Raw genomic sequence first — 12,917 nt, forward strand, 5'->3', positions numbered from 1 at the left:
CAGAGAATAAATGAATCCAATTTATGAGCCCTGAATAAATGTGCCATATTAAGGTGCTGCTTGTTCTGATCCAGAACAAACACATTTGTTTTTGATATTTGGGGCCTTAGAATTGCTTTGATAAAAGCCTCTAGGGGGAGACCACTGAAGGAGCAACAAAATGGAGAAATCCATTACTAAGGAGCACAAAATTAACTTCTGCCTTGGTTTCTAAATGCCCCAATATTACATTAAAGTATAGTTCAAAATAAATCTTCCACTTCCTCACTCTCATGTTGTTTCAAACCTGTAAGACATTGGTTAGGCTACTAAAATTCAAAAACACTTTTAATGAACTTTGAAAAGTTTCTGTCCCTCCATTAAAAGTCCAGGAAACCAAAACCCGAGAAGACCCAAAAAGCTGTTTAAAGGCAATCAATGTGAATTGAGCAAGTGAAGTCTTGTGACGATTTATCTAAACTCACATTTCAGTCAAAATAGCTTCATTTGTGTTTTGAAGATTAAACCAAGTTTCTTGGGTTTTTGAACATCATATGGGAGAGCAAAGGACAGTTTTGTTTTGGGTGCACCAACCCTACAACTTAAGATATTTAAATATTTTATATACACAAATTGCAACAGTGAGGCTAGACAAAATGAATTCAAATACTCAAAGCATGAAAAATTTATTCATGTTGAAAATTCAGCTTTGAGACTGTTAGACAAAGACATGGCCACATGGGGACAGCATTGCACCAGGTCTCACACCCCAGCTTTCATCTGGTTGTGGGGTGGCAGCGGTTTCTCCAGGTGGTGACCCACAGTGAGACCAAAAGGAGACTCAGCCTGTTTCTCCTGGACCTCAGGCTTCAGCTGAAAGCCTTTCCCCTCGTCAAAGATGTCTGCAGGTGGGAAGGTGAGAGGTGCCTCACTTAGGAGGCCTTGAAGACGAGCACCCCAGCCTTCCAACAGGCCTTCACGAACCTCAGAAGAGAGATGTGTGGGTGCCCAGAAGATCTGTGGAGCAAGGACCTGGAAGCCACAATAGTTGAGGACACCATTCTACAAAGAGAGGAAACAGTGCAGAAGTTGCAGGTGTATCAACTCGATTCATGCTGCATTCCAGGGTTCATTGCTTTGCCCTTTGTATGGACACGCATTTTATATTTAAAAAAAAAAAAAAAATTCTGCATTTGTGCAGAGCCAATTATAGGGGATTGTCTCAATTAAACAATGGGAGTGAAGTGCACATGTAGCCTACCCTTTGAAATCCTTCATTCTGAAGGGCCCTTTGAAGTCCCAGGTCATTTAAAAAAATAAAATAAATGAAAAACTTCCATAATGTACTTAGTGCTCCATTTTCACGCACTAATTTTGTACTTAATACTAAAAAGTGACTTAGTACTTAAGATCAACTTGATGTACTCAACTGTGCTATTTTGGGACATATGAACTAAAATGCACTTTTAACATACCATCTCTGAATTTAAGAGATTCAATTGTTACCACTTGTACCCAGCTCTCATACACTAGTACACTCAAGTGTACTACAAAGGATGACTAAATCAAGCTTTTAAATTCAGAGTATGTTAAAAGTGCATTTTAGTTCATATTCATGGTGTTCCAAAACAGCACAGCAGAGTATACAGTTGATCTTAGTTTAAGTACTAAAGAATCTTTTTTTTTTTTTAGTGTATCATGTACAAAATTAGTGCACAAATTAGAGCACTTAAAGCACATTATGAAACACTTTTTAACCTGGGGTGGCTAGTTGAGCACTTCAGTTTGAAATATCCCTTTAATATGGTGGCTGTGATCGTTCTCATTCCGAAGTACATTTCAGAAGCGGAACTATCCCATTTGGAACAGCATAACTTAGGCTGATGTAAAAGTTACATTAAAAAGTAACTGAGAGTGGGGGATGCGCTTACTTGAATTGGCCACAGAGTAACATTCATGTCTCCATTGATCCCATTGGAGCTGAACATGGTCTCATGGGAACCAGTGGTGAAGGATAGCATGGCTTTCTTGTCCTGACATGAATTAAACGCTCAAATTAAACCAATTTTAACTCAAATTTCATTAAAGAGCAGCCAACATTTGGGGTTTATGATGTGCAGGCCTCACCCTGAAGATGCCCTCACTGTAGCGCTTTTCCAAGGTGAATGCAAAACCAAGCGTAAGAACCCGGTCCATCCAGCCTTTCATGATGGCAGGAACAGAGAACCAGTACATGGGAAACTTCAAGAAATTGACAAAAACGGTCAAAAGACTTACAAAAGACCCAAAGAGAGAAAAAAAAAAGAAAAAAATTCATACCTGAAAAATAACAAGATCTGCTTCTTTTAATTTCTTGTGCTCATCTACAATATCAGAAGCTAGTCGCCCCTCTTGCCAGGCCAACATGGTCTCATTTCCATAACAGAAGTGTTCTGGGTTCTTCACTTCTTCTGAAAAACAGAAAATCGTGCAGTTACTGCCACTGACCTCTGAATAGGCACTAGTTCCTAGTTTAATATTATCTTCTAAACAAACAAAACACTGCCTCCCACACCAGTAATATCCTCCTTTGTAGCCGTGGCCTTGAACTTCATTTCATACAGGTCAGACACAAGCACGTTACAGCCCTGTTTCTTCAGCGCGTCCACAGCAGCATCTTTAATAGCTGCATTGAAAGATCCTGCGCTCTGGTGCGCGTAGACGATCAACACTGTCTGAGCGGCTGAAAAACAACATAAACCGAAGACACTTAACAAACGAAACGAAACAAACGAAAATTGAAATAACAAAAAAGAACATACCCATGTTTCTTACACCTAGGACTCTAAACACCAACACAACTGTGAGTGTGAACTGTGACCTGTGCTGTTTTTAAAGCGATAATCACCTGTGCACAGCTGAATCATTTTACTGATCAATTAGTGTTGGCAGGCCAACCACAAACATTTACGACAAAAATAAATAAATAAATAAATAAATACAATTTCTTCATGGTTTTTCAATGGATTAATTTATTTTCTTTCTTTTCTTTTTTAAACAATTTTTTTACAATAAACTTGCATCGCAGGTTTACGTTTTTACCACTAGATGTCAACATGCACCAGCTGAAGCTACAGATGCATCTACATCTATAAACATACGATAAACAATTTCAAAAACGAAATTGATTTGGGAAGTCAGTTTAGATAACTAGTTGTTTTATTAACTAACTAACTTTCTCTTTCTTTTTCTTTCTTTATGGCCTATTTGGCAACAATTTTCTGCTGAGAAAATAACACCTGATTTGTCCTTTCATCTTGGTACAGTTTGTTGACTTTTTAAACGGGCAAGGATGGAAGATTTGCTTGAGACCAGTTAAGACCAGCAGTCTGGTTTATTATATTTTCCCCCAGCAGGGCATTTTTGTTATCTTCAAAATGAAATGTGAAATTGTATTATTATTGCGAAAGGTGCACATGTGTATGACTTTAAGACGTGCGAGATAAGGTTTCTGTTTTTAGCACTAGACTCCCATGATTAAAAATAGCGTGCCAGCCCTCAAACTCCCCCTACAGACGCTCGAATCCATTCGCGCCCCAATACTGAACTAAAGCAAGAGAAGAAAAGTTTTATCTCAGCCGTTACACTGACAATCACGCTGTTAAACGACCCAACTTTCTGAGCAAACAAACTCTAGATCATTTACAGCCATTTTGGCAGCTCCTCAGAGGCGACACGTGTGTCATGAAAACGCGTTTGCGCTCTCAGCACCGGTGACTACAGTCTTTCACAGTACAGCACTAGGAAGAGTGCAAAAAGACGGATGTAAGGCAATGAACCGAGTTGTGAACGACACGAAGTAGCGTTGCCGTTTTTTGGTTAGAGTCAGAAACGTACTTTTTTTTATGCCTTTTTTGAAGGAATAATTCTCCTAAGGATCGGTTCTCACGCGTAAAGAGCGTGTTTCTCAGAAGGATTTATTAAAGGTTACCAATGGGGTCTCAAGGGCCAGGACGTAAAAGAACCCCCAGCAAAAATGGGTTGACTGCTGAGGAAGATGCCCTCAACGTAATCGCAAAAGAGGTAAATTAATCTCCTAAGGGTTAAGCTAATGTAATGATCTTAGTTGCAGATGTGCAGAGTTAAACTTCAGAGGAAAAAAAAAAAAACATGACAATCACATGGTTCTACATCCTGAGTTAGTTTGTTTATTAAACCAAAGAGCTCTACACAGTTTCACAAGTATCTAAGTAACATAACAACAGTAAGGTAAAGTCCCTGTTTACGCCCTCATCTGGACCTAGCTGTATTGTTAATAATTTATTATTTTTATTATTATTATTTTTACGAGCTGTAGATCATTTCCTCTCCTACTAGTCAAGTCTGCTTCCTGTCTGTTTGGTTTTTAGTACCTAACTAAACGTTTCTGGGCTGTGTTGATCAAAGCAGTTATTTTATTGTATCATGGCAGTAGGCTAATGTATTTGAAAGTGCTACCAGTCTGCAACACAAGCTGGGTTTGATGTGCTGGAACAGGTGCTGGGTTCATGGTGGAGACTGCTTAGGAGGTGATTTTGGCACCGTTAGATCTTCAGCAGATGTATATGATGTTTCTTCATTGTACACCCATAGTGAAAAGCAATGACTGTATGTGAAGTGCACATGTTTTCATAGACAGTTCAACTGTATATGTAGCAAATGTTTTATTCTATTAATAGTAAGCGTCTCTGTTTGACACATCATGCTCAGTGGTTGGCAGGAGAGAGGCCTTCTCACTCTACTGTCAGCATGAACTGCCCTCTCAGTTTAGAGTGTGAAATACAGTCAGAGAAGCATGGGTATATTTGTGTGTATGCATGTAAATATGTCTCTGTGTTTACATGATTCATTTTATTTATTTAATGTGTGATTTTAGGCTAACTTCTGAATGACAGTATGAAACACTTGGTATGTGAATGCATAATCAATAAGCTAAAATGTTTAATAAATACCTAAGTGACAGAGAATGTATAGAACTTTGTGGCTGTTGAATAATCATGTGCAAAGTGTTTTTATATTCTCATTTTCAACAACAGGACAGGCTAGGGATTTTTTATTTATTAATTTTTTTTAATTGAACTGAATATTTACCTATTTTAAAAGGGCAGCTTTTTTTTCTGTAGCACATTGAGTTCACCTTTTGTAAGTGAGCACATGGATAAAGAGAGATTCAGTTGAAACACACCCATGTTATCAAACATCCAATCAGGAGGCAAAATTCAGTTTCATATTTGCATAATTTTAGCATGACCACTAAAAGTTATTTTCTGATCCAACCTGTTTCTTTTGAAATCTAAATAATTTTTTGCATACTTTTTTTTTTTTGCGTACTCCCATGTGGCTTTGCAGCAGAGCATTTGCAAATTTAAACAGCTAGGTCATGCAAGGTTTTATTAGAGCTTCTCTCTGAGCAGGTTTAGTTTCCGTTAGACGATGACGAGATACTGTGGTTTTAACCCTTTTTATTACTAAGTGCTTGACACATTTTCAAGCCTGCTGTAAAGTTTGAATGCCTTCACAAATATGCTACTTATTTATATGTTCCTAGGACTTTTTTAGAGCCGTTATATCTACTTTTAAGTGCCTGTTTCATTATTTACTGCCTGTGTTCCATTGTCCCACCTTAACCTACCTGGTACCTGCGTTTGTTGCTGATAGGCTGCCGTCCAACACTTGCTGGTCTCTGACAAGCTGGTATGTTGGCCCTCATGTGTTCGTTGATTCTGTAATAAGAGCTTTAAAAATAGAAGGCCCACAGAGACCAGCTGTTAGTGCAGCTTCAAGACCAGACATGAAGTTTCAGGGGTTACAATGAGCAGAAGTAGGGAACAGAGGCTTCTGATAATGGATGCAGTGGAAACGCATGCTGATAATATCTGCATCGGTAATCCTTAGTGGCTGTGCTTTTCTGGTGCTCTATAATGTAGCTAAGCTGTTAAAGGTGAGATAGGGCCACAGTAGAACATGAGTTGGTGAAGGATTTCCTGTAAAACAATTTCAACAATAGCTACTCAACACTTTGATTCAGTGTCCTGTTTGTCCTTCTACTTACACAGATGCACATTGTGGAATCTGGTAATACAAACTCATGTTATAAATAGATTGCTTTCAGCTCTATGTGTTTGGTTCATGACCACATTCCCTAAAGTTTTGCCACATACTCCAGATAAAGGTCTATGACGATTCATGTCGATGTGTGTTCTTAACACAGTTTGGGTATAAATCCCATAACTTGTGTCACTGTAAATGCTGATTACAATGGCACCAGTTATGGAATTCTAGGCAAAACTGTTTAGATATACAATATAAAATTTATGTGAATACTTTCAGCCAGTAACAAAAGTCACAGAAAAGACATTTATAATGTTACAAAAGATTTCTATTTCATGTTAATGCTGTTCTTTTAACTTTCTGTTCATGAGTCCTGAAAAAAAATGGTCATGGTTTCCATAAAATATTTAGCAGAACAGTTGTTTCTGAAATTGATGATAATAAGAAATGTTTTAAAACCCCATATCAGGATTATTTGAGTAATGGCTGCTCAAAACATTCATATTGTTTTATTATAATCTAATACTTATTATATTTTTAAATGTAAATAGAGAAAATAGCTATTTTGATTTATAATAATATTTTACATTATCTGTTTTTACTGTATTTTTGCTTAAAATGCTGTCTTACTAAATGTAAGAGACTTATTTCAAAACATGAAAAAATCAGTTGGCTCTATTTTTTTAAACCATGCATGTCTCTGACAGAAGTCCCACTCTTCTCTGTGATACCCCTGTTCTCTGTAAATAGCACAATAAATAAATAATTAAGAGTCAGACTGGAGCACCCTGTGCTATTCGATTATTTTATCTAGGGATGCACAATATATCGGCCACCATATCGGTATTGGGGCGATAAATGCTCAGTTTTTCTGTTATCGGTATCGGCCCGATAAGAAAATTTGGCCGATATCTTAAATCTGATAAATAATGCATTATTTCCTTCAGAGACACTTCAAATGCGCACTGTTTGCCATGATGGTTTTGAAATGCTTGAAATGTAATTGGAATCACTTCGAAAAGGACAATACAACTAAGTGCAGCATGTGCAGGGCAAGTCTGTCATAAAGGCTACATAAAATTATAATGCATTTCCTTGAGTTAAATAAGCTGCCAGCAAAGCACTTCAGTTCACCGTGTTCATTCTCTTCAGCTTCAGCGTGCGCAGCTCGAACGGCAGTGCACAATATTACAGTTTTTCTCGATTGCTAAAACACTATAACCAGGCTTTTGAACTAAAATTTCAAAACTGTAACGCCATTTTTAAAAAAGCACACCCATTTCCCTAAACTAAACACTATTCCCCTGCTTTGACACATGAGTCAGATTTGGTGAACTGTTACTGCAAAACTCTATACACAAATCCCTACATTTAGAAAGCACTATAGCATTCAATATTGTTCACTCAAGTCTGCAAAGTTTGAGCTCAATTAGCACACAATTACCCAATTGGAAACAGTAGGAGTCAAAGTTTATCTCACACCAATCAGAATCTTTGATTGAGATAAAAGGGCCAAAGTCAGCTTACAGTTTTTCTCAGTCACTTTGGTGCATTTCTCAGATCAGAAATGAAATTCTCAAAACTACTTGTATACAAAATACCTCCACATCATCTAGGCACTTGTGCACATCGTAAAAAGTTTCTCATTCTTTTGAACAAGTTGCGATTGCTTTGTTACATTCATGCAATTGATTATGTACATTTGTCTGCGGTTTCCCACATTGTTAGTTACTATTGTCATGTTGCTCAAAATGTATTATATAGTTCTCTGTGCTATAGTCTTACCCCTTAAAACCTCAAGTCATTAGTTCATCATATAAGTCATTAAATGCAAAATGGTTGATCTAGTTGTCATAAACTGTCAAGCATATTTTCTACACATTTCTATTAGACTTATTGTAAATTTGCCCATGAATTGTACAAGTGAAGCTTGACTTTCACTAATGAAGAGTATATAGATCAACCAATGACAAACCAGTTCTCTGAAATAGCTCAAAGGTGCATTTCATGAATCTTCAACTGGAAAGCATATATAGACAGAGGACAACACAAGAGCTAAAAATTCTGACGATGGATGAACATCCAGAAAATGATCAGGGTCAACAGCCGAGAGGAAGAAGAGGAGTAAGGATGCATGGTGGAAGGGTACAGAGGCAAAACAGAGGAAGAGGCAGAAGAGGCAGAAGAGGCCAAGGACAGAGGTGCATATCAGATGAAATAAAGGCCACTATTGTGGACCATGTTGTCAATCATAGCCTTACAGTGGCTGAAGGGTGCAGCTAAATATTGGGAGATCGACCATATCCTCAATAATTCAATTATTTCGAAACAGTCTCTTTCAATCAATATCCCACATACAGTAATGTGTAAATTTGTACTTTTGAAATGGATATATGGCATAGATAAGAAATGCAGCCTTCTGCATTTCAATACAGTGATCCAAACTGTTGCTATAGTTTACATCAGGTAATACTAACAGAGTGCACTGTTATATTGACAACATGACTAAGCATGTTTGTGACAATGGCACAAGGACTTTTCATTCTGATGGCACTGATATGATCATTGACATAAATACTTATTTTAAGAGATGAACTAAAGATTTTTGAGAAAGTTACAGACTTTTGCAGGAAATCCATTGTGTGGTGCTGTTTGTATGAATTGTTTTGAGAAATGCACATACTTCTTTGCAAATATTACAGTAAGGATGATTTGAGAAATGCACCAAAGTGACTGAGAAAAACTGTATTCAGGTTTGAAACAATGGATCCAGAGAGATGTGGAGGAGGAGGAGTAGAGAGTAGAGAAAGAAATGAAGGAAGAGGAAGAGTAGGAGGTGGAGAGGGAGTACAGGGAGGAAGAGGAGAAAGAGGAAGATGAGGGGGAGGAGGAGGTCTACAACATGGAAGAGAAAGAGGAAGGGCAAGGGCAAGAAGACAAACAGTCTCATATATTTTAGTTGATGCGTGCCAGGGTTGGATCAGGCATGCAAGAGGATTTTACCCCCGCTGCCTGGCCAGGGCCAATATAGCCTGTGATGTTGAAGAGGTTCTTTGGCCTTGTCCCAGACCAAAGACGGGATGCTGGGGCAGAATAATTATTTTTGTTGTTTGCTGTATTGTACTGTTCTGTACAGTACATTAAATTAAGGAATAAAACATTTGGGGTGTACCACAAGCAACACTTATTACTACTTATAATTTATCTCATCAGTGTGTAAGACTGTGTTGTAGTGTGTGTGTTTTTGAGGATTTGTGTATCATGTCTGAGAGCAAAGTTAGATTTTTTTTCAGCAAGATTGAGTTTTGAGTGAAGAGCTTAAAACAGAGCAAAAAAGAAGCATAATTTCAAGAATTGTGTTTAAGTAATCGAGAAAAACTGTAATAACTATGATTGGGACTGTCATATACATAACATTATAAAGAGAAAACTACCGTAATAAAAAGTTGTGAATTCTTTGGGGTTTATTTGCCGTGTTTCAGCGCGATGTTACGAGAAGAGCCAAGAGCGTGTCTATGAGTTACACATCTAACTAGCGCATAATTTAGTTCAAGATAACTTGTGCATTTCTGTCTTTTTGTGCATATATAAGTTGTGATATTATGTTTATGTTCTATAAATATAATATAAGTTTGTTGGTGTTCATTCTGCTTTTCTGCTACAGTTCAAACAGCAATGCTGCTATTTAAAACAGTGGTATTAATTTGTTACTTTTTCAAAATCATTGATGCGTTTTAATGACTGCACTTTTATTTTTCTTCTTATTTTCATCAACAATATGCTTTAGTAATTAAAATCATTTCATTACTGTCAGTGCAGAGGCTATTCAGTTTTATTGATCATTGGCGCATGCATTTTAATTCTTTACAGATGTAATGATGTCCAATGACTTGTTTGCATTATTTATGCAATAACCTATTTTAGTTATTTGTAAGACTTTTTATGATGAAATTTGGTAATGGGAGAGTAAAATTATTTTTAAAACGTACACTGTTCAAACTAGGCTGCTTATGTTGAATGGTTTGGGATATGGCTTTTAATGATGAGACCTTTTTTGTAATCAGGCTCTCAAAAAGCATATATAAATTTGGATATAGATTTATCGGCCAACATATCGGTTATCGGCTTTCAAATATAAAGAATTATCGGTTATCGGTATCGGCCAAAATTTTCATATCAGTGCATCCCTAATTTTATCCAGAAGACTAGTCAAGTAGAAACGCACTCTGTTTGTGAACCATTTTGCATGTCTCACCTGCTTACTGTTTTAGGAAGTGATTCATGGAGTAACTACCCTATCAGTCTGTGTGATTGTGTGTTTGAGTCAAACGTGAACAAGACAATGGCTTGTCAAAAGCTCATTGGTCACTGTGACTGCCAGTGTTATTTCAATCAAGATGAGTTAATTTTGAGTCTTTAGAGCAATTAACTCACTAGGAAGTTGAGTTGCTGGCACGACTGAACCCTTGCATGTAAAAGAGGCTTATGATGGGAAATCGGCTAGTGAGATTACTGCATGTTGGCAAGTCTAGTAAAAGTGTGTAAAATGTGGTTTAGAGAATGATTCGATAACTTTAGAACGGTTTAAAACAAATGAAGCACTTTTAACTGATGTAAGAGTAGTAATACTTAACAGGAAGTAGCATGGATAGTTCAAGCTGTTAATAGTCAGCAGGCCAGACTGAACTAGTGTTCTCCGTTTTATTGTCTAAAAAATAAAGAGCAGATATATGTACTGTTAAATAGTGTGGGGTCAGCAAGATTTTGTTGTTGTTGGAGATTATTAATACTTTTATTCAGCAAGGATGCAGCTGATCAAAGGTGACAGTAAAGAGTTAAATGCTGTGTTTTGTACTTTCTCTTCATCAAAGAACGGTTTCCACAAAAATATTGAGCAGTACAACTGTTTTCAACATTGATAATTATAAGAAATGTTTCTTTAGTGCTAAATCATATTAGAAAGATTTCTGAAGGATCACGTGACGCTAAAGCCGTTACTGGAGTAATGGCTGCTGAAAATTTAGCTTTACCGAATAATTACATTTCAAAACATATTCAAATAGAAAACAGTTATTTTTAAATGAAACAAATATTTCTCAATATTACTGTATATATTTATAGTTTTACTGTATTTTAATCAAGACTTCTTTCAAAAACATTTTAAAAAATCTTACCAACCCCAGACATTTGAATGGTAGTGTGGACTAGCTGTTATTGTACTGTACATTTCTTATTGCTAACAGTCTCATATTTCAAAATATTATCATAAACCCATTCTGCATTCGCTGGCATCATTTACAGCAGGCATCCTCAAATCTGGCCCACTCCTGCAGAGTTTAGCTCTAACCCTAATCAAACACACCTGAGCATGCTAATCAGCGTCTTCAAGATCATTAGAAAATCACAGGTAGGTGAGTTTGATCAGGGTTGGAGCTAAACTCTGCAGCAGATTGGCCCTCCAGGGAAAGATTTGAGGAACCCTGATTTACAGTGTCATCCAATGACTGCGATGGTTAAAAGCAGATTAGGATGCAAGGTTGGAGTCAGAGCCAGACTTTGCGCTCTGGGGGGTGTTTAGATGATTAACCAGAGCTCAGACTTTAGGTTTTGGGATGAGAGCTGTCTGACTGTTAATCTTAAACTCATTGTCATGAGCAATAATGACTTTATATTTCCGCATTCAGAAGGAAGAGTCCTCCTGATATCAAAATAAATGATCATGTGCTCTCACACTTAAATGGTTTTATGAATACCGAGCACAGCAGCACATTGACACATTAACACCTGCTTATCACTGATCCATGACAATCATAACATTTATCTGCCTCGTTTAGGATTAAGCTCTGAGCAGCTTGAGGTTAAACTTGCACTGGACTGTATTCAACAATGCCCTATTCCTCTGAATTTTCTTCAAGAGACTTGTTGCAGAACTGTTGCTACAAGTTGAAGCAAGACACTGTAACAAACTCAAATAATATCAGCACACTTAAGTCAGAGACCTTTTTCGCATGCTGACATCTTTCACCAAGAATGGAACCTCTCCATATAAGGGCAAGGATTTAGAAAGGGTTTTCTTCCTTTTTCTGATGTCACCAATGGGCCCCTGAAGATTGTTATCACAATTGCTTTCCTGTTTATTCTCTGCTGTTGGGACGCATCCCTTATGAAGGAGTAATGCTGAGTCTATATTTATAGTGCTCTTGATGCTGATTGGTCAGGATGTATGTGTGTAAGCCATGGTTATTCTGATAACTGCTTAATCTTCAGTCATGTGTTTTATGACAAAAATATTGTCATTGTCTGTTTTACACTTTCTGTTGATATCTTTGCATTGTGTACTATGAATATTATTTGTTCTTGTCACACATAGTTTGCTCATTTTTACACTCAAAAATGGCATAGTTTATCATTAGGTTTTAGTATTTTCATCTATTTGATTTTATTTTACTTCAATCTTTTTTCAAATTGCTTAGCATAAATCTTAATATAATCAGTTACAAAGTATGAATATAGCTGTAGAACAAGTAAGATTCAATTAGTTCAAATGTATTAGATTTATTGATGATAAGTATCGAAACCTGGTTATTTTGTATTTAAAACACATTCACTTTACTATTACAGAAATCTCATTCTTTTTTCATTTATGTATGACTGACAGACATTTGTCACAAAGTTTAGTCCAAATAGATGAAATTTTCATATGTTAAAATACATAAATCCTAAAGGATTGTAAGTATGTTTTTGGTGTTAGTTGATTTGGATAAAAGTGTCTCATAAATGAATAAATGTAATCGTAATATGAGCAAGGTCACAGGGTTTTCAGTCCAGTGCACTATACAGTGATGTTTTCAATTATAATTCTCAGTGTA

At 36.7% G+C, this 12,917-nt stretch overlaps 2 protein-coding genes across 26 annotated transcripts in view; one reads left to right on the plus strand and one right to left on the minus strand.

Annotated features, from left to right (window-relative positions):
* Nucleotides 1-640: 640 nt before the first annotated feature.
* LOC131547068 (NAD(P)H dehydrogenase [quinone] 1-like) lies at nt 641-2,895 on the minus strand. 2 transcript variants are annotated; one of them, XM_058787345.1, is made up of 6 exons: nt 2,781-2,895; nt 2,534-2,701; nt 2,299-2,426; nt 2,107-2,220; nt 1,911-2,012; nt 641-1,041 (listed from the first exon to the last, which is right to left on the minus strand). In XM_058787345.1, exons 1-6 carry the CDS (start codon nt 2,782-2,784, stop codon nt 742-744), a joined length of 816 nt encoding a protein of 271 aa, XP_058643328.1. In that variant the 5' UTR covers nt 2,785-2,895; the 3' UTR covers nt 641-741. The 2 variants fall into 2 exon arrangements, with proteins under 2 accessions (XP_058643328.1, XP_058643326.1); XM_058787343.1 differs by having other exon boundaries at nt 2,299-2,429.
* Nucleotides 2,896-3,161: 266 nt separating this feature from the next.
* Nucleotides 3,162-12,917, plus strand: part of lrrfip1a (leucine rich repeat (in FLII) interacting protein 1a) — a 41,085-nt gene continuing 31,329 nt past the window's right edge. For 4 of the 24 annotated variants that reach the window (XM_058787672.1, XM_058787674.1, XM_058787650.1 and 1 more), the window contains exon 1: nt 3,164-4,041. In XM_058787672.1, the coding sequence (XP_058643655.1) occupies nt 3,952-4,041 (90 nt within the window). In that variant the 5' untranslated portion in view covers nt 3,164-3,951. Of the gene's footprint in view, nt 4,042-12,917 lie in introns of all 24 variants that reach the window. The other 20 variants (XM_058787649.1, XM_058787656.1, XM_058787654.1 and 17 more) reach the window with 11 other exon arrangements.

Source organism: Onychostoma macrolepis, chromosome 09, assembly GCF_012432095.1.
Source record: "Onychostoma macrolepis isolate SWU-2019 chromosome 09, ASM1243209v1, whole genome shotgun sequence".
Classification (NCBI taxonomy): domain Eukaryota; kingdom Metazoa; phylum Chordata; class Actinopteri; order Cypriniformes; family Cyprinidae; genus Onychostoma; species Onychostoma macrolepis.

Coding starts and splice junctions, on each gene's coding strand:
- LOC131547068 (XM_058787343.1), bottom strand. Junction 2,430..2,533: donor TACAAAGGAGGATATTACTG/GTGTGGGAGGCA, acceptor TCTGTTTTTCAG/AAGAAGTGAAGAACCCAGAA. Junction 1,042..1,910: donor TTACTCTGTGGCCAATTCAA/GTAAGCGCATCC, acceptor CTCTCTTTGTAG/AATGGTGTCCTCAACTATTG.